This window comes from Dermacentor andersoni, chromosome 8, assembly GCF_023375885.2.
Source record: "Dermacentor andersoni chromosome 8, qqDerAnde1_hic_scaffold, whole genome shotgun sequence".
NCBI classification, from domain to species: Eukaryota; Metazoa; Arthropoda; class Arachnida; order Ixodida; family Ixodidae; genus Dermacentor; species Dermacentor andersoni.
In genome coordinates, this window is record NC_092821.1 from 58,317,821 (window position 1) to 58,344,579 (window position 26,759).

Genomic DNA, 26,759 nt, shown 5'->3' on the forward strand with positions numbered 1-26,759 from the left:
CTGCTCCGATTGTCAAAGATGTTACAGTCAGCATTCAGGGAAAGCTACCCCCAAGAGCAGCTTCTTTTTTTGTGTTATTTCTAACCAGAGACCAATGAAGTAATATATTTTTAGAATGAGAATGACACCGAAAAAATGAGTACATAAGAATTTAGAAAATTTTGTACGTTTTTCCGGAATTAACTTGGGGGTTTACAGGTAAAGCGGCAATCCAGAAACTAGAACAAGTTTTGACATGTTAGCTACCAGTGAATGCTAGAAAATATGTTGGCATTCTGTAGTTTTGTCCAACAATGCAAAAGGGATTCTTAATAACGGAAGAAATGAATGGAAAGGTATAATGAAGTAATTTCGCGAATGTAATGCAGAATCACTCAACTTCTGTTACTATATAATCTCCACTCAATTGACCTCCACTTTCTGAACTAGTTCAGGAGGTGCTGCATTTCACTACTCGTTCCACCAGCTCAACATGGCAGCAACTGCACGTTGTGATTTGTTTTACTTAGTGCAGGCTTTGTACAGGGCGAGTTCACAGCATCCCCTGCACTTGGCCGAAAGGCAGTGCATGTTTACGCAGCAGGTGTGGTGCTGCTTCTGCACGGGCGAGGTGCAGAAATCAGTTTCATACAATAATTACTAGAGGGCACTCTGACGCTAGTGTCTACAGGAGATGAAACAAGAACGGTTGTACCAGCATGGGAATTATGGGAAGTACATGGATTTGCCTAAACTTCGTCTGTTTGGCTGCAAACGGCTTTGTGACTTTTAAACTAGTCATTTTCAACAATGCACTGTGTAATAAATAATCATCATTAAAATCGTCCAACGACAGGATTCGAACACAGGAACCCTAGAACAGAAGTCTGATACTGAAACCATTAAGCCACGAGGCATGTAACGACAAGCGAGTGCAACGCCCTGATGAATTTATCACGGGCATGCCAATGCCTTGAGACGCTTGGCGTGTTTTGATTTGGCCACCTGGACAAGCTCAATCGTTGCAATTAATAGCAATTATGCGTGTTGGCGGCGTCTTCTGCACTTCAAAAAGTATAGACTGCGCTGAAATTTATGACAATGAAATTTATATAACGTATAATATACAAAGCCACGAGAATGCCTGAATTCACAAGCACGAAGATCAGACAAAGTCATGTGCTTCCCATCATCAGACATAAATTCAGAAGCTCCAACTAAATAAGACCAGTTTCTTAGACAATGTCCATATGTTGCAAACATTTACAAACACTTCTCTGCATGCACCTCTGTTGCTGTTACATTTAATTCCGTATGCCAAGGCAGGTTGGGATGCTAGAACATCTTTCAAACCTGTTTTTTTTTTCTTTTTTTACTGCTTTAATGTTTTTGGTTATTTTGCATCTCTGTGTGTAGCAAATGCATATTTCAGTGCATCAATTTCTTCAAAAAGTGCACTCCTCTTTATTTGTGCATGCAAAATGGGTTCAGAAGGATTGCTTTCTGAAGATCTGTATAACAAGCAAGAACAATTCTATGTAGGCTGCACGAAGAGAAAGGATTGTGTTTGTAAATATGTTATTTAGTTCATCAAAAAAAATGCAGCTGTTAGTATTCTGTTCCAGAGTGAAAATTGCTCCTACCTGCTCTGCTTCATTTTCTGATGTTGATGGTCCATTCGGGGGCACTCAACTGACAGGCTGCACTTTCGCCATGTCAGGTGTGCTGTCACCAGGCCCAAGGTCGACCGACATCCTCACCAAAAGTCGAGTCCAAACTCTATAAATGAAGAAACATCTCATCATTTTGCTACGAGTTTTGTGATCTTGTGTGTTTCACACACGGCCGTCAGTGAAACATTCAGTCACTCGCATACTGAAAAAAATTCTAGCATTTTCTGGCAGCCCAGCCGAATACACAATAAAAGGAGAAAATTAAAGAGCAAACACAGTTGTCACATTAGAGTGATCAAGTACACCAGAAATGAAAATAGATCAGTGATTACTTTGAATGCAAGAAACGTAAAAAGAGGAACTTGCAGCCACGCCACTTTGAATTTCCCGCGTTTGCTACCCTCACAAGTTTGGCATCGTCCGGTACTCGGGGATAGTAATCGCTTAAAAATAAGATGAACGAGTGTCTGCATAAATTAACAGGATACGTAACCGGGCAATATTTGCGCATAAAACGACCCATGTGGCGAAGTTACTGTCAAATACCCGATGACGCATCTGCCAGGGGCGCACCGACCCTGGCAGATCAATTGGGCGAACAATTAAAAAAGGAATGCGAGTTTCACTTGTCTCACAGCTACTAATCCAAGATACAATTTGAGTTTCCTACTAAACTATATTGGATATTTACACTCCGAATAAAACGCTGGAAATTTTGTCACGTCACATTGCATACGTATGAAATGAGGAAATTGCTTTCATTTTATTCTGCCCAGGCGGCACGTAGCAGCTACCACTCTCATGCAACAAAACATGAAAGTGGCACTCGCCGCACGGAAAACAAACAAATACAGCCCCAACGTTACGCCCGTTGAAGTTAGAACTAAGCCCCATCAAGCCAGTTAATTTTCTAGCCTTCATAACGCCATGAACACGACCAAACATCGAGCGAAACAACTGTCCGCTCTCTAAAATTATTACCGCTTCCCATTTACATACCTATCGTTGCCACAAGCAATATATTACGGCAACGTAAAACAATTTCCACACTGATTTAGCAGCCGCAGTCTGCGCTAAGTGCCGCAGTTCTCGTTTGCCGCTCGAAATTCACACCATGATGACGGGCACTGCATCTTTCACGTGAAATATTGCACGCTTTTCTCCGGAGCTCAATAGGAGGGCGAAACATATTTGCACGTACCTGAAATCTGCATGCCGAAAACCCGACGACGCTTCCGAGAACGGGGCACACCGCCACAGCACCCGTACCACGGTGGAAGATAGGCTAGGTGAGAGAACGGAGCGCTGTCAGCGCACTGTGGTATTCTTCCATCGTGACCCGTACATCCGCATCACTTGGACGTGAGGCACTTCTATCAAACATTTCACGTGCGACATGTCTCACACCGATTGTGCGAACGATAAAATGACGCAGGTCGCAATGCGACGCCGTGCATCCACTACTGAGCTGCGTGCGCGGACTTGCAGAAAAACAAAACCATAGCATAGAGGAAGAAAAGGTCCCTTTGATTTGTCTGCACTGGCTGCACTAGTACAGTGGCTACAAGGGGGAAGTGTGAGGAGCGCGCCCGGGCAGGCGAAGCGCTTTGGAAGGAAAGGGGCAGATGGCGCTGCAGCGCGCATACACGTCAGATTCTTCGGCTGCAGCGTTGGTAAACGCGTGTTTTATACGCGGCGGACGCAGTTTTTCTTTCGTCATGTTTCCATGGCTCTCACTATATTACAGAAATCGGTTCTGCTGGACACTTGGTTGTACAAGAGAGCCGGAAATATTACTGAGTTAATTCCAAATTGAGCAGAATGTCAAGAGAAAGCAGACTTACCGTTTCCATGTTGGATCGCCCAACAGCGTAGATTATTTCGCGACGGGTTGATTTCTGCTGTACTCGGACAAAGCACCACATGTTCAAATGCGCAAAATTTCTGAATAAAGCTTTATTTTGCTAAGCTGCTCTGGTAGCGGCAAAATAAAATGATTTCCTGGTACTTGGGAGTGAAACCTCTTCCAAACAGTCCTTAGGTAACCCGCCTCAGTTTCAAGTGCTTCTTTTTTTCCCGCGATGATTCCCTCTCTTTGTTAAGGGATTTCATGTAGAAATGAAGGCGTGTTAGCAGGAAAAACTTGGTGATGTGGTTGGTAATACTCAGCCCATGAAGTTCACAGCCAATCAAGACATTGTTCTTCCTGAGACAGCATGTCAGCTGATCAATGCTGTCATAGTGCAGTTGGTTGTTGCTAAACCACATAGAAAAGGTGAGTTCTAACGCCTCTACAAACGAGAAAAGTTCGTGGGATGGGTAGAGCAGACCACCTTTGTCACAAAATTTGGTAAATGTCGAGAGTTCTTTGTTAGCATTCTCCGGATTCACGAGAAGCTGATCAAAACAGTCTTTGCAGTGAGTTTTCAGGATGGTCTTTCGTGCAACATACCCTGCAATGTAAAACACCAGGCGGCTGTCGCTCGTTTTTTCATTGTACACATGGTCAGAGAGAAGCTCAGATTTCTGGAGCCTTTGTGAAGCATCTTCTATCTGTCCTCTGTCAAGAAGTTCATCCACTTCACCGCCTGCTTCCTTCTCACCCAGCAAAAACTGCAGGGTGCCTCCTTCACAGTTTCCGCTGCTCGGCGCTTTCACTAAGTTATAAAAACTTAGGCAATTAACAGTGATGAGGAACTGGGTTGCGTTGGGGTGGTCATTACAGCCGGAAAACTGACGTATGACGCCAAACAGTTTTTCCAGGCTATCCTGACAAAGGCGGCTTGTCAGCAAGTACTTGTACCCAAGCTTGTCATGGACATACTTTAACAGATCTAATGTTGCATGGAGGGTAACCCTCAGTCCTTCAGCTGTGCTTGCTGACAAAAAACCTACTCTGGAAGGTGCCAAGGATCTTTCCCATTTGTTAAGGTACTCGATGAAATCTTTGATGTTTTTCTCTTGAATGGACCCAAGTCTTAGAGCTTCGGATGGAATACGTGCTGTCATCGCCTCTATTAGCTTGGCCATTGTGCTGACAAATGCCTCAGTTGCTGCTGGGTCACCCCAATTCCTTTGAATTTCATTCTTGTAAAAGAAAAGGCCACGAACGACTTCTGAGCTGAAAAGTTGGAATGCTAAGTTCACCCTCATTTTCTCAAAATTATTGGGCTTCACGTGGCATGCACTAATTTTTGGCATGACCTTGAGGGTGACTGCACATTTATCTTCCTCGTGTGCCACCCTGATGTGCTCAATGTAGGCAGCACCATCCGGAGTTTTGTAGAAGCACTTCAGGAAACCGTTCCTTACGCATTTTATCAAGTGGGGAAAAATCTGACATAAAAAAAAGACGTCTTTCTTTATCAACAGGATGAGCAACCGACGACTTCACACAGCTCGAGGAACCAGATATTCCAAATATGCGCCACATAGAGCGGTTCCATGAAGCGCCATCAGCTGTCACAAAATCAACCTTCAGGCCAGCTTTTTCGGCAAGAATCACAGCTTCTAGGACGATTTTCGACAACAGAGCTGCCTTCACATTGCCCCTTGAGGCAAAAACACCAAGTATTTGATGCCAAGAACCGCTTAGAGGTTGAAACATGACCACTAGACCGTGATCACAAGGCACATGTTTCTCACTTTCGGGGGTGAATTTTCCTAAGTCCACAAGTCCCTCAATCTTTCCCCCTCCAACTACACTGAAACACTCCGACAGTTTCATCTCATCTATTATCAGGCCACCGTGGCACCTGAATTCATCCATGGTCTTCGTTTTCTTGCCAATCCCTGCAAGCACAAGGGAGTTGAAGCCAAACCCGCTCTTATACTTCCGCATATATGTCTTCAAGCAGGTTCTGTTCGGGAGTGTTAGTATTCCCTCTCTTCTGACGTGCTCGTAGAGTCTTGGACTCTTCATGCGCATTATAATGCACTCGAGTAGCCAATCTGGGTTGTATTTCATCCCTCTCAGTGATTTGCGACGAGCTGCCTGAAAACACTGCAGTACCGCGAGCCTTTGCTTAGGTGGAAGAGCTTTTAATCTGTCTTCCAGGACGCTCTCTTCCAGTTCTACACTCTGCCTCTCAAGATCCTTGATGGTTTGTGTGTAGACTGACAACTTGGCCTTGAGTCGCCGAACAGTTTGCGTTTGAAGTTTTTTCTTCCTTGAGAGTCTGGGAGCTGAATTCTGGCTACGACGCTTTTTTGATCGCTGGTTCAAAAGAGCTTTTCTTAGATGCTTGCACATCACACATGGCCTACTGTCATGCGCTACACCACGACACTTTATGCTTGAAATGATTGCGTCAAAAAAGTGAAATTTCTTGCTTCCCAACGCAAACGGAAATTCATCGACTGTGCCGGCTCCAACACAGACTTCCATGCTGTCGACCTCTTTCAAAAGAGATGTAGGATCGGTGGATGACAGCCCCGACTGGCGCACTCCCTTTAAAAAAACATCTTGTTTCACACAGTTCGCTTCTTGTGAAAACACAACCAGCTTGCTTGCATATAGGACCCGTTTATCCTTCCCTGGTTTGCACACACTGTAAGCCACAGTCAACGGCGAAGGGTTCAACGTGTGCATGCCCCACGAACACGACGGTAAAGTGAGGTCCTGAAACGAAGCTGTGCAGTACGGAACCTCCTCGAAGCCCACACTCACAGAAACGGCACTGTCTTCTGCACATTTCTTCTTGGCTGGAGCTGTGGGTTCAGGCTTTGCGGGCCGCTTCCTGTCAGGCGGCAGTTGCTTCGATAAATACTTTGGTAGGTTTGGGAAAAGCGTGGGCACAGCTCCAGGAAGCAACAGAGGCCTGCTTCTTTCGATTCGGACGAGCTCTCCATTCACTGTGTGCTCAAAGTACCTTGAAATGTACCTTGTGTCGAAATGAAGCTCGCACACCGCAGAGTTCTTCTCGAGTTGTTTGTCAGCACGCGGTATAGCCCGCTGCCACTGCGCCAACGCCAGTTCATTCTTGGGTACACCAAACAGCGACAGTTTCATCTTGCACGATTTGTAGCCAGTAGTGCACCCAGGCACAAAACAGTGGCTCTGTTTTCTGGGCATCACCACACATACAGCGCACAAGAAATAACTCACACAACTGCCGGCAAAGCCGAGAGAAACACGTGCAGCACAGCTCACGCCAGCGTATGCCACCGCGCCTTGCCCATCGACTGACGTGCAAACGTCGTCGAGCGCCGCCTGTCGGATCCTCCTCAAAGGCCTCAGTGGACCGCATACGGCGAGCGGCGCGCTCCTCACACTTCCCCCTTGTAGCCACTGTAGCACTAGTTCCGCGATAGCAGTGTTGCCAGATGGCGCAGAGTGCCGTAGCCAAAGTATAGGAAAATTGTAGCCCAAAAATAGCCAACCACACAACCAGGCCAAGACAGTTAGTAGCCAAAATGTAGCCAACATTACCCATCGGACAGTGAGATGAAGTTTTTTTATTCGCAACTAAAATTCGAACAGAAAACAATAAACTTGTTACAAAAGATACCTACGGTTGACTAGCCCAAGTGACGCAGCAGAAAGCGAAAACTATCGCATTCGCAGAAAAAAGCGAGATCACTAGGCTATAAAAATCTCACTCGCGTTGACACATGGCCACTCAAGGAACATGTTTCAGATTAACGCACACCAGTTTATGCCCTTCATTCATTCACATCACTACTCGTACATGACAGCACTGTTAAACTTCTCCAAGAAACGCGGGCTTGGTTCAAAATTGTTGCAGCACCCGTACTCCTTTAAGCCACATCGTACATGGAGTATCATTTCCAAAGTACGCACGCTTAGTTTGTTTCGATGGTCTGTTTTAGTTACGGTCACCAGACTGAAAACTCTCTCTACAGCGGCGTTTGACACTGGCAAGCACAGAAGTGCGAAGGCAACTGCCGACAATTTAGGAAAGAGAGGTTCGCCTGCACTGTTAGTGAATTTCGCGACCTCTCGCCAGAATTCACTCACATTGTCACTCATAGCGAGAGACGGGAGCATCGACTGCAAAGTTCCGTACTCGCTTTCAAGGGTTGACGTACTACTCGGTGCTGCAACAATGGCAATGACTCTGTGAAACGTACGAAACGGCGTGTCACGAATGCATCTGGGCCTCAACAGTTTGAAGTTCTGCAGTAGCTCTAGGTTGTCAGGCAGCCTTTTTAGCAGTGATTTGATACAGGCGACAAGGTACACACGACAGCGGTCAAGCATCTGGTCCTTCTCGCCGTCTGAAAGCGAGCTCTTGTGAAAGGCGTCAGAGAAAACAGTTCCGTAGTTACACGCACGTACGTGAAGCAAGTGCTTCTCCCACTCTGCAGTTGGACAAGCATGCTCCTTCAGGACCACTCTAAACAGCATCGACCTGACATGCATATCTAAATCTTCAAAAAGCTTAACTGGATCAGGATTTTCCGATTGAAATAACCTATTGACTCTGTCGAATTCCGAGATGATGGGCTGAATGAAAAGCATGTACAGATAATTTTTTTCGTCTTGGAACATTTCATGCATTAGTCGTGCTGTATAACACCGCTCTGTGTTTTGAGCTATCTGAAAATGCAACCGCAGCTCCGTCCACTGGTCGATAATGCGATTCACAGCTGCAGCAACACTGAGCCACCGAGTGTTCGCTATGCTGACCAACCTGATTGGTTGGTCTCATTGATAGCAGAGTAGATAAGGCGATACTGCTCTCGCCGTTTTGGTGAACATGAAAACCAATTATAGCACTCCCGCACAAGAAATTCAATGTTAGCAGGAAGAGCAGCGGTTGCTTCACTGCAGGCTAGGTGGAGGGAATGGCAAGTACACTTCGCAAGTATAAGTTTTGGGTTTTCCTCTTTTAGAAGAGAATATAACGAGTGGTGCCGGCCGCACATCACGCTGGCACCGTCCGTACCAATGCCAACACATTTTGTTAAATCTAGGTGGCATAACTCAAGAAAAGATTTAAGTTCCACAAACATGCCGTTAGCAGACGCGTCAGTGATAGGGATCAATGTCCGTGCTCTCGTCGATGATAAGGGAGTAGGGCTGCTCTCCGATGTCTTCGAGTAGCATCTCTCGGAAGGTATGTCCAAGAACCTTTGAGACCAGAGCCATACACTTGGTGCGTCCAAGCGTTACTCCGACCGCAACATTTGACTCGGGAAATGTACTTGCCAACAGTGGAGCCAAGTGATCCACAGAGCACAGCGAGCTATGCACGGCGACATGCGCTGCCAGGCGCAGCTCTGCAATCTTCAGCTGAGTTGATGTTGGCTTCGAAGGCCCGGGCTTTAAGTGCGAGTCGATAGGCCGGGTTACAGACGCAAGCTTCACCGATTTTATATTTTGAATGTGCTTGTGCCTCGTAACATGGACCTTGAGGTCCTGCACGTGCGGCCTCAGCTTGCACTTGCATGCTTTGCAGTATACCGTGTCGATGGCGTCTCCGTTGCCCTCCTGTCTCGAAGGCATGATCCAGTCTATTTAAAAAAAATAGTAAACTGAATTTATGCTATAAACCTGTCGTAGACTATAAAATTAGCTAACAGCAGATACTTACTGTAACGAGCGTGAGTTACGACACGCACACCAAGGCGAGTGCTGAACAAAGACTGACTTTATTGCAACGCACGCCGACTACTCGAGAACGCGCAACAGCCTCTTGGGAGCTCAGGGTTGCCGGCTGGGCAATGCGCTCCCGCTAGGCTGGGCTACGTTACACCTCCCTCACTCCCACGTGAGGGTCCAGGTTCTTGCTCGAAGTTCTCATCGTAAGTTAGACGCACTCGCGGGTTCCTTGCCCGCACAGGGCGGCGCATGGGAGTTGCTGCGTCGTGCAGGCCAGAGGCTGGTGGACGTTCTGGGGTGCCTGCAGGGCTTGTTTCTTGGCCGCTGCCATTAGCTTTCTGAGGATGGTGGGGGCTGCCCGCTGTGTCACTAGGCGAGTGGAACGGCTCTGCCGTCCGCAGGATGTGCTGCCGATTTCGACGCAGTAGGCTCCCGTCTTCGGTTTCCATCAAATATGATCGTGGTGTGACCTGCCGCGTTACTCTAGCTCTGCTAGTCCAACCCTGATCTTCTAAAAGGCGGGCCGTGTCTCCTGTCCTGAGTGGCGGTAGTTCCGGCCTTGGCCGGTGCCTTTGTGTCTGCTTCTTCACCTCGGTTGCCTGAGGGGTGGAGAAGTCTGGAAGACGGCCTCGAAGTTGTCTTCCCATCAGCAGCTGCGCAGGGCTCCTTCCATCCTCTAGTGGCGATGACCTGTAGTTTAGAAGTCCTAGCCACAGAGGCTCATTAGCATGCTTTGTTTTCTTCAGGAGTCTTTTGAACACTTGTACTCCTTTCTCGACTAGCCCATTTGCCCTTGGAAACCTCGGACTCGAAACCACGTGTTGAAAGTCGCATAGCTTGGCAAACTCTAGGAACTCCCTCGAGGAGAACTGCGGTCCCCCATCCGTGCACACTTCTAAAGGTATCCCATGCCTGGCAAACCACATTTCCAGTTTCTGGATGACTTGGTGGCTCGTTGTTTGAGTCAGCTGTTCTACTTCTGGGTAGCTTGAGTGAGCGTCATAGCCCACTAAGTAGTGCACTCCCGCATGCTCACACAGGTCCAACCCTATTCTTGACCACGGCGACAAAGGGACAGGCTTCATTAGCACTGGCTCTGATGGCTGCCGATACGCGTAGCGACAGCAGGTCTCACATTTTGACGTTTTTTCCTCAATGTCCTTTTGCATAGCCGGCCAATACATTAGGGCTCTAGCTCTCGCCTTTGCCTTGTCCACCCCGAGGTGCCCCTCGTGCACGCGGTCCAGCATTTCTTTCCGTAGCTTCTTGGGTATTAATACTTTAGCGCCTCTCATAAGGATACCATTCACAACCGACAACTCTGCTGCCACCGACGATAACTGCCCTTGAATGGCCTTACGATTCTCGAGAGCGGTCATCACTCGCCTGAGGTCTTCATCTTCAGCCGTCGCTGCCTGCAGCCTTTTTACCATGGCGTCACTGACGAGGGTTGAAAGTACGTTCACAGCATGTATGGCTACATCTTCATATTCCTCTGCCCGAGTTGAGTCTGGTGGGATCCGCAGACGCGACAGCGCATCCGCCAATAGGAGCTGCTTTCCAGGCACGAACTGCAGGGTGAAGTCGAACTGCATCAGACGCAAGAAAAAACGCTGAACACGAGGAGGCATTTCATTCAGTCCCATTTTCGCAATAGCTAGAAGGGGCTGATGGTCTGTTTCTATGGTGACATGAGACCCCACGATGAATTCTCTGAAGCGTTCGCAGCCGAATGTTATTCCTAGTGCCTCCTTCTCAATTTGAGAATACCGGGTTTCCGCTTGCGTTAAAACACGCGAGGCATACGCCACCGGTCTCCAACCCCCCTCATGTAGCTGGAGAGCAGCACCCAAGGCAAAGTTGGACGCATCGGTTGACACTTTAGTGGGCCTCTGAATGTCGAAAATGGCCAACAAGGGGGCAGAGGATAGCATGCCGCAAAAGTTTTCCCATTCCTTGTCATGCGCCTCTGTCCACTCGAATTCACTGTCCTTCCTCACGAGGGAGCGTAGCATGTGTTTTTTCAGACAGACAAGGCAAAAACTTTCCGAAATAGTTGACTGCGCCTAGGAGTCTTTGCACCTCCTGTTTGCACGTGGGTGAGGGCATGCTGGCTACGCATCGCACCAGATCCGGATCGGGCCGTATTCCTTCTTTAGAGAGGACATCACCTAGGAACTTGATCTTGTCAGCGGCCACTACACACTTCTCCGGATTAAGGGTAAAGCCTGCAGTCTCAATTGCTCTGAGCGCCGCCTTCAGTCGGGCGTCGTGCTCCTCCTTGGTTGCTCCCCGTACTAAGATGTCATCTATGTAGACTCGCACCCCCGAGAGGTTGTCCAAGGCATCACTCATGGCTTTCTGAAAAACCTCCGGCGCTGAACTCAGCCCAAATGGAAGCCTCAGGAACCGGTACCTGCCAAACGGCGTGCTAAACGTGCAAATGCAGGACGTATAGTCATCTAGAGGTATCTGGTAGAAGCCTCTATTAGCGTCCAGTTTGCTAAAATACCTGGCTCCGGCCAGCTCTGCCTCAATGTCCTCTCTTCGGGGCAGCTCGTAGTGCTCCCTTCGGATACCCTCATTCACACGCCGCGGGTCCGTGCACACTCTTAATCTCCCATTTTTCTTAGTTACGATGACAAGCGGGCTTACCCAATCAGTTTGGTCCTGCATACGGGTTATAATGCCCTCCGCCTCCATGCGGTCCAACTCCTGGCGCAGAGGCTCCTTCAGTGCGTGTGGCACCCTTCTCGATGGTAGCGCTATAGGTCGCGCATCGTCTTTCAGAGTGATCCTGTATTTCCGCCTCGTACATCCTAGGCCACGGAATAGAGCGGGAAACTCTTCAATAATCATCTGCTTGTCCATTCCTTCCTCTTGTGACACTGACCGGACTCGTGCTATAAAGCCGAATTTCTCACATGCCTCAAGGCCGAGTAATGCCTGTTTGCCCTTCTTAACCACATAGAAAACCAGCTGTTCGCATTTATCGCCCACTTGAAGAGGCAGCACCGTTGTACCAACATGCTGTATAGCATTGCCTCCATAGCCCGAAAGAACAGTCTGGCTGGGGCGCAACGGTGGCTTTCGCTTGAGTCTCCGGTATAAAGATAACGGCAACGAATTCGCCTGGGCTCCCGTGTCGACCTTCATGTGCACTGTATCTGTGTCAACTTTAACCGGGACGATCCAATCGTTCGAGCTAGCGAAGCCGGCTATATGCACGTCTAATATTTCAAAATCATCTTCCGACTTTTCTTCAGGGCACTCAACTTCTTGAACGCTTCTCTTCGCTCTGCAGCACGCCGCGAAGTGGTTCAGTTTTCGGCACACCACGCACCTCTTTCCCCATGCCGGACATTTTCGCGGCGGGTGACAGCTGCCGCAGAAGTTGCACCGCCGCAAAGTCTTGCTCCGAGCCGGCCCGTATAACTTTCCTTCCACTGCGCCGATCACCTGTGCCGTCTCTGCCTGCTCCCATACTCGCGCCTGGCTCGTGGCAGCCTCCGCCGCTTTGCAGAAATCAATGGTCTTCTCGAGTGTCAAGTCCTTCTCGCGCAGCAGCCTGTTGCGCAACTTTTTGTCCCGAGTTCCACAGACTAACTGGTCACGCACCATGGAGCTTTTGAGATCGCCAAAGTTAGACTGCGCCTTGAGCTGCACGTCCCGCGAGAACTGTTCAAATGGCTCACCTTCATTCTGGAGTCGCATGCGGAGGACGTATCGCTCAAATGTTTCATTCTGTTGTGGTGCGCAGTACTCTTCGAACTTGCGCACCAGCACTTCGTAGTCCTCCGCTTTTGCAGACGTAAGTCGAAAAGTGTTGAAGACATCAATGGCCTCCTGGCCGGCCACATGTAAAAAAATGGCAGCCTTCTCCGCGCTGGTATGTTCCTTTCCCGTGGCTACGAAATATAGCTCGATGCGTTGCCTGAACTTGTTCCAATTGGCTGCCGCGTTCTCAGCGAGCACCAGCGGAGCAGGGGGCGGTAGGGCTTCCATGCGCAGGCTTGAAATTCGAGCTTGCTATGCAACAGTCGCTTGCGCGGGAACGGCCATCCCACTTCTGACACCATGTAACGAGCGTGAATAACGACACGCACACCAAGGCGAGTGCTGAACAAAGACTGACTTTATTGCAACGCACGCCGACTACTCGAGAACGCGCAACAGCCTCTTGGGAGCTCAGGGTTGCCGGCTGGGCAATGCGCTCCCGCTAGGCTGGGCTACGTTACACTTACGTTTGAAATCTGGGTTCTACTCCCATTCTTTCTGGTATTTCCTTGGGTATTTCGCCCACTTCCCCATTGTGCACAAATGAAGAGGCGAGACAAACACACAGAGCGAGCACAACAGCAGCAGCTTTCATGCATGCATGGTTTCACTATCCAGACACCCTAGTTTCACTTTCAAGCAAGCGAGCAGGAGAGCGGCTTTGGCTAAATGCGCCGTACGCAGAATCCCTAGCCAACAAAAGCCACGACATTATCCACGGAAACACGCCACGTAGACGGAAGCAAAAAATGAAAGCAAGCCGCGAAAAGGCTGCAGCAGCTACTAATTAAACGTAGCGCTCTTCCAAAAACACGCTTTTTTACCATTAAAAATTTCAGGGAGCGTATAGCCCAAAAATAGCCACAACGCCAAATTATCTAAAAAGCAGCCAGGAAATATCTTAAGTAGCCCAATTTGGCTATAAATAGCCCAATCTGGCAACACTGCACGATAGTTCCGCCACCGTGCAACGAGCGCGCAAGAGCGGTTCCAGCCATAGAGGGTTCCAGCAGTCACGGAGGAAAAAAAAACTAAGGAGAGGCCCTGACGTCACAATTTGTGAAGCGAAAGTGAAGCCGGAAGTTGGCGTTGCTCCGCCTATGGGGCCAGCTCTCCTCTCTTGTTTACATTTCTCGCGAAACCACGCCGCGCTGCGCGCAACCGTGCTGCTCAGACCCGCGCGCTCCGCAGCAGTACTAAACAATCGTTAGCACGTTAGCATGATTCCGCCAAAGAGGGCAAAACTTCCCGCGGATGTTCCTTCGTCCGTTGCCATTGCCGTGGCGCGGTACATTGCGTACATCGTTGCATGCGCGTTCATTTCACGAACTTTAGTTCCTCCAGTCCCACCTGGCCACAGCAACATCCGGTAGAGCACGGTCCAGATAACGCAGTGCAACAAAACACGGAGACCAACGCAAACCTGCCCGCACGGCGCCTCTGCCACGGTACAAAACCTACGGAGCAACCCATGTGAGCGCACGTGTTGCCAAACAAAGCCGCCATTGTGGCCCGAAAGGCGGGGCCGCTACAGCAAAAGAAATTAAAAAAACACGAAAACAGAGGAGAACCTGTACGTCACTTCCTCCACGCTTTTCTCCTAGCGCGCGGAGGCGTGCGTCTATTTGTCGTACAAAAATCTCTCACGTGATCTAATCCTAGGTGCCTAGGGACAGCATCGTTTAGGGATTTTTGAGAAGGCGCGATGCTGGCGCCGAGCGACGCCGTGGCGTGTTCGTCCTCGGCGTGATCGTTCTCTGCACCGCGCGTTGTTCAACATTGCTCACATGATTGTGCGTGCGTTGCTTGTAGGTTCTGTGTTACTTGGCGGAAAGCCGTGAGTAGGTGGAGGTAGGGTCCCTAAAATACTTGCTACTTTGGCGTCCGCCGGCTACGGCGAAAACTGCTGCTGAATGATCGCCGCGGTGGCGCTGCGAACAATCGGCGTGCCATGCCAGCCGCGGCGTCTGCTCTAGACGCGCGCGTCTCACCCCGCGAAACAAATTCACTGCGCGTGTTGATTTGCCTTGCGCATGCGATTGCACTGTTTTTTTCTTTGATTTTAGCTTAGTCGTGGTTTTTCAATGTGCACTTCAGTTATTGGCGTAGCGGCGCAAACGATATTTTTATTGCGAAAAATTTTGGGCGCGTACCCCAGAGTCGGAGGTGAAACGAACCCGCTTATTTTTACATCATATTCTCCTTTCTGAATACTGCTGCCCATCCACGTATTATAATACCGCCTTCTGAGGAATTTAAATGAAAATTCCTCGCATCAGAAACATTACCCAGGATTCTAAACCCCACGACCGTGTGTGCGCGCAACAGTGCGCTATTGACAGCGCCGTTTTCATTCATGCTATTGATCCGATCTCAACTTCTACAGACTATAAATGAAGTTAGAAAGCAGACTGAGCACTGGAAACTTCTAGATGCACGCACAATAAAAACATGTAAGATGAGAACCTGAGCCCTGTAAATCACGTGCTTTAGGCAAACTGCAGGAACGCATTCCTTAGTGCTTAGGCAACCGTGTTACAGAAGTAATGAACACTAGCATGCATTCTAAGTAGTTCCTTCGAATCACGTGCTTGGTAAAATAGGCTTCTTAGCCTATGCTATGTAGGTAACACGTACTGTCAAGGAAAAGATACCAAAGGATCACTAATGTAATGCACAACATAAAAATCGTTGTTGAACCCATTTATTTTGATCACATTGCACTCAGGCTGCCCACATTTTTGTTTTCACCACCTACTGGCATCTTCTCATCTTTAACAGCTTCAGCTGCTCTTTCTTAGCTGCCCTCTCAACATTGATAGACTTCGTGTGGAAGCGCAGGCGAAGCAGAATATAAAATTTCATTATGCCATTAACAATTTCACGTCCATGTTTCACGCAGGCCAGAGACGGAACATTTACATGTGTTAAAAGATCAGCGAAGTCAACAATGCTTTTTTCGTGCAACTTATTCAGACTAAAATTAGTAGTGAAGCTGTCTTGAAGGACGGTGACAATTTTCTTCAAGGGGCCAGACGGATAGAGTAAGCCACCATTATCAAAGTTTGCAGTGAAAGCTGCAGCCTGATCGTGATGCGAAAATCCCAAGGACTTGTGTCCACTTGCCTGGAAAGATAAAACAGCAAATTTACTTTTTCCACAAACACAGTGTTTTAATAGTAACGCGACAAATCCGACCTATATGTTAGAAAAAAAATTACCCTGGAAAGGCTGGAACAGAACTACCATGCCATGGTCCGAGAGTTGGCCTTTTTGGGAATCGGGCGTGAACTGAGCAAGATCGGCGAATCCTTCTAGCTCACCTGAAAAAGTACAATAGTAGTATACACAAAAACACAGTTGCCACATGTTTCATGTAAAGCTTACTTACGGGTGTAAGTAAGGCTTAAAAACCACTCACCAGTTGATTTCACGTCAAGGTGCTCGGAGATCTTCATTTCGTCAAAGACGATACCTCCTCTGCGTGAGAACTCATCCATATGTTGTGACTTCTCGGATAAAGCATTAAATATATTTGGATTGAAACCAAATCCACTCTTGAAGCTGTAGATGCGCTTTTGTAAGCATGTTCTACCTGGAAGAGCCAGGATGTTGTGTCGTCGCATATGTTCATACAACTTAGGGCTCTTCATTCGCATCAGAATGCATTCCAGTAGCCACTTATTAGAATATGCCGTCCCCTTCGTTGACTGGTGCTTCAGGATCAATGCGTTTTTTTTCTCTGGTGGTGCTCTGACTCCCGGCGATTGCTTCTGCTCGCACAAGTTTCTATCCTTCCTCTTCCGGGGCAGGGGTTTCGAGATATACTTTGGGGCGTCAGGAAACAGTGTAGGAACAGCATCATTCGCGAGTTGCGGCACATCCCGGGGAATTTCCACTTCCTTGCCCTGAATCACAGTCTTAACCCTTTGTGGGACAACATATATTTTTTGCAAGAATTATAAAAAATTTTTTATTACACTTGAAAATGAGGTGTACAGAAATGATTCTAAACAAATTTCACAGTTTTATTATGTATAGTTAAAGAAAAAAATGTGGGACGCATTTGTCCCATTGACACTAAATGGGAAAATGAAATGTGGGACGTATTTATCCCATTGACCTACACGGGTGCCACACTAGGTTAGTTCTGACTAACCACTTCATGGAATGGTCCAAAACAGGTCACACAAAGCGGGACTGAGCATGCCTTGCACAAGAAACTTGTTCGCACTTCTTTCCCCCTCGTGGAACACCAACGGCATCTGCGCCTATTTTCCACTTTCACAGGGTTGTGCTCTCTTCCCATGAACCGAACTTCATCCGATACGCCAACCATTTTGTGGCCATTTTTTCTACCCTCCTTGTTCATTCTGAACGGCTTCCTGCTGCCGGTGGTTCTGAATGTCTGGCCATTGATGAGTTCCCGTCCAAGAACCAATCGAAACCATAAGTAGGTCATTGGATTCACAGCATTTACTTGAATGAACGCGTTGACGATGGCTGCATCGAGCAAGAAATAAAATATTCTGTACCAGGACTTTTTGGACCTCCTGTCAGCTCGGTATGCATTGCGCTTTTTGTCGAATTTGTCGACTCCTCCCATCCAAGTGTTGTAGTCGGATATAGCCTTTGGACACTGGACGGAAACCGAAGACCCATTTGCAAGCTTGCGGACAACTTCTTCTGTGTCCTTTGGGTGGTGAAAATTCGATAAAGCATGCACATTTTTTGTGTCACGCCACTGATATGCAACAATGCTTCCTTTTGATCGCCAGATATATTCTCCTTTCTGGAGTTTGTTGTCCATTTTCAATTCATCAGGCAGATCCTTCCTGTTTGTCCGGACTGTACCAACAGCAAGAATTCCTTTCTGTGCAAGGTCCTCCATGAGGCGAGTGGAAGTGAAGAAATTGTCAAAGTAGAGTTGCGTGCCAGGCTCAACGCCTTCTACCAGAGACAATACGACGTACTCTCCAAGTGCTTGGTTGGCAGGACGCTTCGCATTTTTTCCTTCATACACCTGAAACGCAATCAGGTAGCCGGTTTCTGAATCGGCCCGGCACCACACCTTGTAGCCGCGTTTGATGGGCTTCATTGGCATGTATTGCTTCAGAGACGATCTTCCTTTGAATAGGATCATACTCTCATCTATAGCTTGATGAGCCGATGGCGTGTACTCTTTCTGAAAACGTTTGTTCAGAGCATCGATGAGAGGGCGTACTCTTGCCAGCCGGTCATATCCATCTTCGCCTCTTTTTTTTTCTTTCGTGTTGTCACTCAAATGCAGGCAATTCATGATGGATTGGAATCGCTTGAACGACATGACTTTTGAGATTTCTGGTGCATTGAAAAAGTTATCGCTGCTCCAGTAAAGGTACAGCTGATGTCTCGGGTTTACACTCATGAGAATCAGAATGCCGAAGAAAGCCCGAAGCTCATCTAACGTGATCGTTTTCCATTTTCGCCGGTTTTTCTGTTCTGCAAAGCGGTTTGTTTCCTCTACAAGGAGCTGCATTACTTCGTCGTCGAAGTAGAGTGAAAAAGCTTCAATCGGTTTGGATGGCAACTTTTGTGACATCTCAGGATCCCATGTTTTTGGGACTTGCAGAACATGGTCTGGCTCGTCACAACCCCATGTGCCCGGCGTTTCTTCCTCATTTTCCACGATGTTGTCGCACAGGTCTAGCGATCTTTTCCGCCTCTTTGTTTTCTTTTTTGTATAGGTTGCCTTGCGTTTTGCCTGTCTGCTCGTTGACGCAGCCATTTCATCTGCACTGGCATCCTCATCTGTACAATGAGGCGCAAGCTCGGGAATGACATTCTCGTCTGTGCTTTCCCCATCCGAATCATTGGAGTCCGGATCGTCCGATATGCTAAAATAGAGCTCGAGAGCTTCTTCTTGTGATAGAAATCGCTTGCCTGCATTAGAAAGCAACGACAAGTTCTAGATCAAATAATTCGAAAATTACCGCTCAAAATTCTGCCATTAGGCTTAGCAAAATGTGCAACTTTTTTCAGCATGGTATTGAAAATTTGCATTTATCTCATTATATGTAAGCTCAAATCTCAGAAACAAGAGCTGATTTTAATCCAGGGTTGTTTCTCTGAATGCAGAAAAAAGGAATTACTTACCAGGCATGTTGATTTTCTTTTCTGCCGGATCGCATATAGTCGAAAACTTCCAATGCATCAGAAAAAAAGAACGAAGTTTCAAGTTCTGGACTCACTGCCTCATCTAGTGGAGGCTGCTGAAACTATATTTAAAAGAAGTACTGAAACCTCTCAATAGGTGGTAGCACATCACAAGAATGATTCCGGTTTCCTTCTGCTTCGTACGAGCCCTTTAGAGTGGAGCACTATGTGGGACGTATGTGTCCCACTGTCCCACAAAGGGTTAAAACTTCGCTCAATAAAACACGGTTCGAAGTGTCGCTCGCAAACGACACTACCTTCGTCGAGCACTCTGTCGCCGCGCTTGATGTTGCGCTCCCACTGTCGCCTCTTTTCTGCGTCCTTTGGTGTCCTGAAGAGAGAGCATTTCACCTTGCAGGAACGGTAGCCGCTCTTGCATCCCGGCACGAAACACGTGCTGTCGCGCTTGTCACGTTGCCTAGACATGACGCGATCGCACATCTATGAGCACACGCACACCAACACACACGCAAATTAGCGTTCACGTATTTGGAAAAAAACAGTATTCTGGGCTTGCGACCAAAAAGCAGCGCGCAACACTTCCGCAGCCACGGCAGGCACCGCACGACCGTCCCTTTAGGCACAACGCTCCGATTGTGTGCAGCGCCCCCTGCGCATTCATCCGAGGCGCAGCCAACCGGTTCCGTGGGGAGCTCCGCGCGAACGGCGGACTTGCAAGTATTTCTAGGGACCCTATCCGAAGTATTGGCCTCGAGCTCCACCACTGGAAAAGCTGGCGCCACCGTCGGCGTGACGTGCTATTAGGGATCACGTGGACATAGCGTCCGCGTCGGCTGCTTCGGGAGAGAGAGAGAGAGAGAGAGAGAAACATTTATTGAATCATAAAATGGAATTCTCGCGGATCGAGGTCTTCTCCTCTTCACGGTGTCTTCTCGTCGAAGGGAAGCCTCTTCAGCACGGGTGGTCCACAGTCCAGGGCCCCACTGAGTTTGGCCGCATCCCTAGCATGCTCCACTCCACCATCCTTCTTTGGACGGCGAGCTCGCAGCTGACGAGCCGGCTCTCCCAATGCTCCGCACTCGGGGGTTTATGATCGCGGAATGCGTTGTTTCGTTCGCACTCCCAAGTTATGTGATAGAGTGTGGGTGTAGCCCCGCACCAGGGGCAGGTGTCCCTATACTGCGTTGGGGAACATCTTGTTGAATATGAAAAGGTTGGGGAAGGTGTTTGTCTGGAGCCTACGCCAGCCCGTTGCTTCCTCTTTCGTCAGCGCTTTATGGGGCGGTGGGTACTTGAATCTAGTCCCCCTGTAGTGTTGCAGTAATTCCGAATAACTGTCACTGAGGAGCCCGGCGTAACTAGCGCGGTACTCCTGCTGCTGCCCAGCCCGGAATCTATTAGCTCGAGCTAGACCGTCCGCCGCCTCGTTACCCCTTATGCCCTCGTGTCCAGGTATCCAGATCAGATTGTGTTTGATTTTCGCCTCCTCCGAGGGGTTACCCCCTCTGAGGATCCTAAGGGCAGTTTTGCATATTCTGCCTCTCATGTAGTTGCGACAGGTCTCTTTCGAGTCTGTGAGAATATTTAGCGATTTATTCTCCCTATATCCTTGCATCGCCGCCAGCGCCACGGCGATTTCCTCGGCTTCAGCTACGCTCCATATCTCGGCCGAGACGCACGAGACAAGCTTTTCCTCCTTGTTCATTACTACCGCGATGGTACTTTGCCTCGCTTCCTATTACACTTATGCTCGCGTCCGTGAAGAGAGTGTTCTGTTCTCTAGCCACTGTCTTTTCTATGTATTCGGACCTACCTTTCCTTCTGCCTTCGTGGAGCCTGGGATCCATGTTCTTCGGTATAGGCTTTACGTTAAAGGTTTTCCTAATTCCCGCCGGTACGTCCTCGTAACGGTCGACGTCTCCTATTTCGAAGCCCAGCCTACCGATCAGGTTTCGCCCCGTGTAGGTCCCCGTTAGTCTTCATTTGCGCTTTCCGCTGTGCTTCCGCCATTTCGACGAAGGTGTTGCTCACCTCTAGTTGCATCAGCTTTTCGTTGGAGGTGTTTCTCGGCAGGTGCAGCGCCGTCTTGTAGGCTTTCCTCAGGACGACTTCAATCTCTTCGTTGGCCGTTTTAGTCCTCACTTGGTAGGGTAGCGAGTACATGACTCTGCTGACGATCAGGCTGTTGACGAGCTTGAGAGTGTCTTCTCTCATGCCGTGCCTCTTCTGGGAGACCCTGCTTATCATTCTGCTCACGTTCTCGGTCGACTTCTTGAGGAGGCCGATGGTGTGGTTGCACTTTCTGCTGCCTTGCAGCCACATGCCGAGGACGCGTATCATGTTGCGTTCGGGGATGAGTTGTCCTTCGAGGCTGACCTCCAGTTTCGCCTTGGTGGGATGTCTGCAGACTCTTAGCAGTTCGGACTTTTCGGTGGAGCACCTGAGGCCCCTCTCCTTCACGTAGTCTTCGACGCACTTGGCCGCATCTTGCAGCGCCGCTCGCTTTTCTTCCAAGGTTCCGCAGGTGGTCCAGACCGTGATGTCGTCCGCATACATCGCGTGCCGGGTTCCCTGGATCTTTTCGAGTCTCTTCGCCAGGCCCAGCATCGCCACGTTAAACAGTACGGGCGAGATTACCGAGCCTTGGGGCGTGCCTCTGCTAGGCGTTGCAAAGATACCGCTCCTCAGCTCGCCCAGCCCGACCGTCGCCGTTCTGCCCGAGAGGAAGTCGTGGGTCTTCCTGCCGCAGTTTGTATTGTTGAGGCCCTCCATGATGGCCTCGTGGCTGACGTTGTCAAAGGCCCCTTTGACGTCGAGGGCCATGACGACGTTTTCGCCCTTTCTCGGCATTGTAGTCAGGACTTCCTTCTCGAGCTGCAGCAGAACGTCTTGCGTCGAGAGGTTGGCCCTGAACCCAAACATCGAGTTTGGATACTATCTTCCGTTTTCTAGGTGCCGCTGGATGCGCTTGGTGACGATTTTCTCGTAGAGTTTTCCTAGGCACGACGTCAGCGAGATGGGCCTGAGGTTCTCAATCTGGATTTTCTTTCCGGGCTTGGGGATCATTACGACGACGGCGTGCTTCCACTCCGCCGGAACTTTCCCTTCTTGCCACAGCGTGTTTAGGTACTTGACGAGCTGGTCTATCGCTCCGTCACTCAGGTTGCGTATGAGGGAGTTCCGGACTATGTCCGCTCCCGCCGCCGTGTTCTTGGTGGCTCGAGATGGGTCGGTCCATGTCCGGATTGTCTTCGCCTCGGTACTCGCCGCGGTATCCCTCCGGCTCTTCCGTTTCGTAGCATTTCTTGCGGACCTCCTCGAGCAGCTGCTCGTCGGTGCCTTGGTATTGGTGGGTCAGCCTCTGGATCGAGTTGCTGCTCTCTCGCTTGCTCTTGCTGGGGTCCAGTAGGCCTCGGAGTATCTGCCACGTCCTGGCCGTGCTGAGGGTGCCGTTTAGCGAGTCGGTGAATTGCTGCCACCCCTGTCTGGCCAGTTGCGTCGCGTACTCCTCGGCCTTCTTGGTGATCTCCGCAATCTTCTTCTTTAGCTCCTTGTTCATTCTCTGCTTGTTCCAGCGCTTGGTGAGGCCGCGGCGTGCTTCCCATAGCCCCAGCAGCCGCTTGTCCACCTCCGGTGCTTGTTCTGTTCTGTCCACCTCGCGGGTGTAGAGCTCCTGGATTTGCTTCAACTGTTGGCTCCATTCTTCCGGGGAAGTGACGTCGTCGCCCAGTTCTTTGCAGTGTCTTCTGAAGGCGTCCCAGTCCGTCAGTCTGGTCGAGCCGATCTTTCTCTTCGTGTTTTCTGCCTCGAGTACTAGGCGGAGAACGTGGTGGTCGCTGCCCAGGTTTTCCAGCAGGTTCTCCCATTCCGCGTTCTTGGCGTTCTTGACAAACGTGAGGTCGGGGCACGTGTCTACACTGACGCTGTTACCCATTCTGGTAGGCTGGGCCTCGTCGGTTAGGAGCTCGCATCCCGCATTTTCCGCGGCCGTGCTAATCTCTCGCTTTCTTATCCTCTTTGGCGTAACCCCACAGGGGGCTCTTAGCGTTGAAATCTCCCGCTATCACTAGGCTGTTTTGTCCCGCTAGCCTCTTGGCTTCGGCAAAATGTTTTAGAAAGTCCCCGTCCCTTTGTTTGGGCGAGCTGTATACGTTAGTTACGAAAGTGCTCTTCGATTTCCTTTTCTTTTTAGGAATAATATCCGTTATCACGTGCTCGATTTCTGTATCCTTAATCTCGTCGTGAGCTATGGTGACGATTTTGTTACTTATGAGTGTCGCGATATTCCCTTTCTCCAGACACGTGTAGCCCCTAAGTGCCGGAGTGCTAAAGGTTTCCTGTAGTAGTATCAAGTCTGGCGCGGTTCCTCTGTGATAAATGAGTTGCTGCAGGAGCCCTTGCTTGCGCTTGTAGCCCCTGCAGTTCCACTGCCAAATCTCTAATTGGTTGTTTCCTGCCATATTGTTGAGGTCGATGGGTTAGTCGCTCCTAGGGTTTCTGTGCTACCGCCAAAACGGCGCTCGTTAAAGAGTCTTTCTCTAGAGTCTATTATCTTTTGAGTGTTCTGGTTCTTAATGTAATTTCGGAATCCCTGCTCCTGGAGAGCCATCTTTTGTTGGGTATTCTGCAGTTCCTTCTGCATATCCTTCATCTGTCTGTGTTTCTTGTTGCATTTGCTGCATACTTTGCATAAAGCTCTCTAGCTTATCATTAAAGCTTAGTTCTCCGGTCACCTGTTGAACGGGGCTAGGGGTCTTCGGTGGCGAAGCTACCCTAATAGGCGAGGAGTACGAGGGCGGCGAGACGACACATAGCGGTCTAATCTCTTGTAGTTCTTTAATTATGTCATTAAGTTGTCTCCTTAATTGTTGGTTTTCTTTCCTTAGTTCCTCTATTATTTTGTCCTTGGTATTGTCTGTGTTTGGGTTTGAGTGCGGAGCATCTGGTAAAAGCGTGATGGGAGGGCCGGCTCCCCAGCTTACCTTAACTCCTCCTTGCTTCTGTTGCTGCTGCTTCTTTGGCTGCTGGCCCTTCGGAGGTGGGGGTGGCCAGGACCGGTCTCGGCTCCGGCTACGGCTCCGCCCCCTCTGCTGGCTCTCGTCACCCTCGTGCGAGAACCACCGTGGACGTCTGGCTCCGCCGCCGCCGCGGCTCTTGCTGCGGCTGTGGCGCTGCTGCTGCGGCGGCTTGCCCCACCGCAGCTCGCTCGCCGTCTTGAGTCTCATCTTGCAGTCCGTGGTGCCGGCCGCGTGGTCGCCCCCGCACAGCAGGCACTTGGGTGTGCACTCGTGGCCTTCGACTGGATTCTGGCTGCCGCACTGCCGGCAGGTCTTGGACTCCGGGCTCGGGCAGACGTCTGTCCGGTGTCCTTGCTGACTGCAGGCATAGCAGACTTGCCGCGTCGGGCGATACGGGTAGCACCACACCTCCCCGCCGTAATATATGACTTGCTTGGGGAGACGTGGGCCGTCGAAAGTGATGACGGCGGTGCTAGATCGCCCGAGCATTCTGGCTGCCAGGACCTTTACTCCTTGGGTGCGGACGCGGAGGTTCGCCTTCAGTTCTTCGGCCGGAGTCCCCGGGTCGACGCCGTGGATGACTCCGCGCAGCGTCCCCTCGGGCGCCGCGACGTGGCTGTTCATTGCATAGCTCTTCCCGCCAAAAGTCAGCTCAGTGATCCGTCTGATTTTTTGGGCAGCTTCTTCGTCGTTGGTACTGTTGATTATGATATTGGAGCCGTTGCGCAGCCGGACTATAAAGTCTTCCGCCTTACAGCCCTGGCCGGTGGCTGCCACCACCGCCCGCGCCACTTGGTGCGTGTGCAAGTCTTTGACTGCGAGTCCCTTCGGCCTCAGGACGATCTTGAAATCTTCGCGCGGGAGCGGCGGCAGCCTCCTCCTCGGCGGCGGCGTTCCTCCTTTCACTCCTTCGCCGGGCGCAGCTGGCGCGGCGCCTGACATCATGGCGGCGTTCTGTGATTGGATGTTGCCATGCGCCGTTCCCGCCAAAACCGGGCCTCCGCGCTGGCGTCTCTTTTGACGTCTAGACATGGCGATTTCCCTTTCCGGGTCCGAATGTCGAATTAAATAGCTTACTTGCGGGTTTGACGCCGACGCGGGGGCCGACGTTGTCGCTGGGGTGCTGCCTGAGGTCGGTCGGGGGTCTCCTCGGGTTAGGCCTACCGCCGTCGACGGTGCGGCGACGACGGCTTCGTGCGGGTCTTGTTCCATGAAATCTTGCGCCTCGGTGGCGGTGTTCAGTAGTCTTGATATCGTGAGGTGGTCGTAGCTCGTGATGTCGTGTCGGGCCATCGCTCCGGGTCCGCCTCGCCGCTGGCCGAAGCCGAGGGAAGACCTCGAAGCGCCGTACAGCTGCAACGGAAAAAGAATGGCACAAGTGAATCATGACCGTAGCGAAAAAATTGCGACACGCGGCGCTATTGTTGCCGAACGCGCTGATAGCGAGATTGCTAGGCATATTCCATTTCCAAAGCGGGGGTGGTCGTCAGAAAGCTGCCCATTCGAAAGCTTGCATTTTAAATGATAGCTTATGCGCTGCTTATCGCTAGAATCATGCGCCAACGTTGTCGCGCACATGACTTCATTTCTCTTTTCTTTTTTTTTTGAGCTGGCGTTTTGGCCGGCAGCATTTTCTTTAGCGAACGTTTCCCTCAAAGCCCACAATTTGCTGGACGATAGACTGTCAAAGGCTGTCAGCGCTAGTGAAGATACAGGGGACCATGCATGAAGATGCACATTCTAGAAATGAGCTTACTTTTTGGCAACAAATGATCGCAGCACAGCGTGAGCTCCAAATTTTGTCTTTAATTTTCAATGTCCTTAACATTATAGCACAGAACGTGAAATAAAGAAAAGTATAAAATGAATTGACAGCTGTCAATAAATTAGGAAATCCCTTCCAGGCTAGTGGCTTAGTGACGGGCGAAAGCTCCACCAGCCATTACGACATTGCGTGCCCGTGCGGGCAGTGAGGCATAGAGTGTGCTCGCAATACCAGGCAGGCCCTGGAGTCGCGTCCATTCCTCTTGCACAGCCTCCCAAAGCAGATCTTTTGACGCTCCGTGCAGTTGCCGTCTTGCCAGTTGCTGCTTCATGAGGCCCCACACATATTCAATAATATTGAAGTCCGCTCCTTTTGGAGGCCATGGAAGCTCCTGAATGCACAGCTCCTCAAGCCTCTGCCGCACCATCCTTAAAAAGAAAAAAAAAAAGACATTTTGAGATCATAAAGCCGGGGAAGCTTTTTGCTTAGCAGAAACATAGGAACAGCACATGGGAGTTATGAGGGTGCAATAATTGAAAGCTAACGCTGTTGTGCATAAGCACCGCGGTGCATTACTCTCTTAAATACCGAACGAAACCACTCGTTCGGAAAAAATAACAGCCTTAGGGCTCGACATTTTATGAACAGAAAAAAATTATAGTGACAACTTTTCTGAAGGATCAGCCAGAAAATAATGTTGTAAGTGGATAAAGATAAAAGTTAAATGACAACAGTCACATGTTCATTAGCCCCAAAAGGCACCGGTAAAATGCCCACATCATATAGGCCTCAACTGAGAATATTATTTAAAAAAAACAGACTCT

At 49.6% G+C, this 26,759-nt stretch overlaps 1 protein-coding gene and 1 pseudogene across 1 annotated transcript; both read right to left on the reverse strand.

The window, feature by feature from the left end:
• Positions 1–15,805: 15,805 nt before the first annotated feature.
• Positions 15,806–19,975, reverse strand: LOC140212958 (uncharacterized; annotated as a pseudogene).
• LOC126526336 (piggyBac transposable element-derived protein 4-like) lies at positions 16,922–19,396 on the reverse strand. The gene is made up of 2 exons (XM_050174234.3): positions 19,132–19,396; positions 16,922–18,918 (listed from the first exon to the last, which is right to left on the reverse strand). Exons 1-2 carry the CDS (start codon positions 19,187–19,189, stop codon positions 17,141–17,143), a joined length of 1,836 nt encoding a protein of 611 aa, XP_050030191.3. The 5' UTR covers positions 19,190–19,396; the 3' UTR covers positions 16,922–17,140.
• Positions 19,976–26,759: the final 6,784 nt, after the last annotated feature.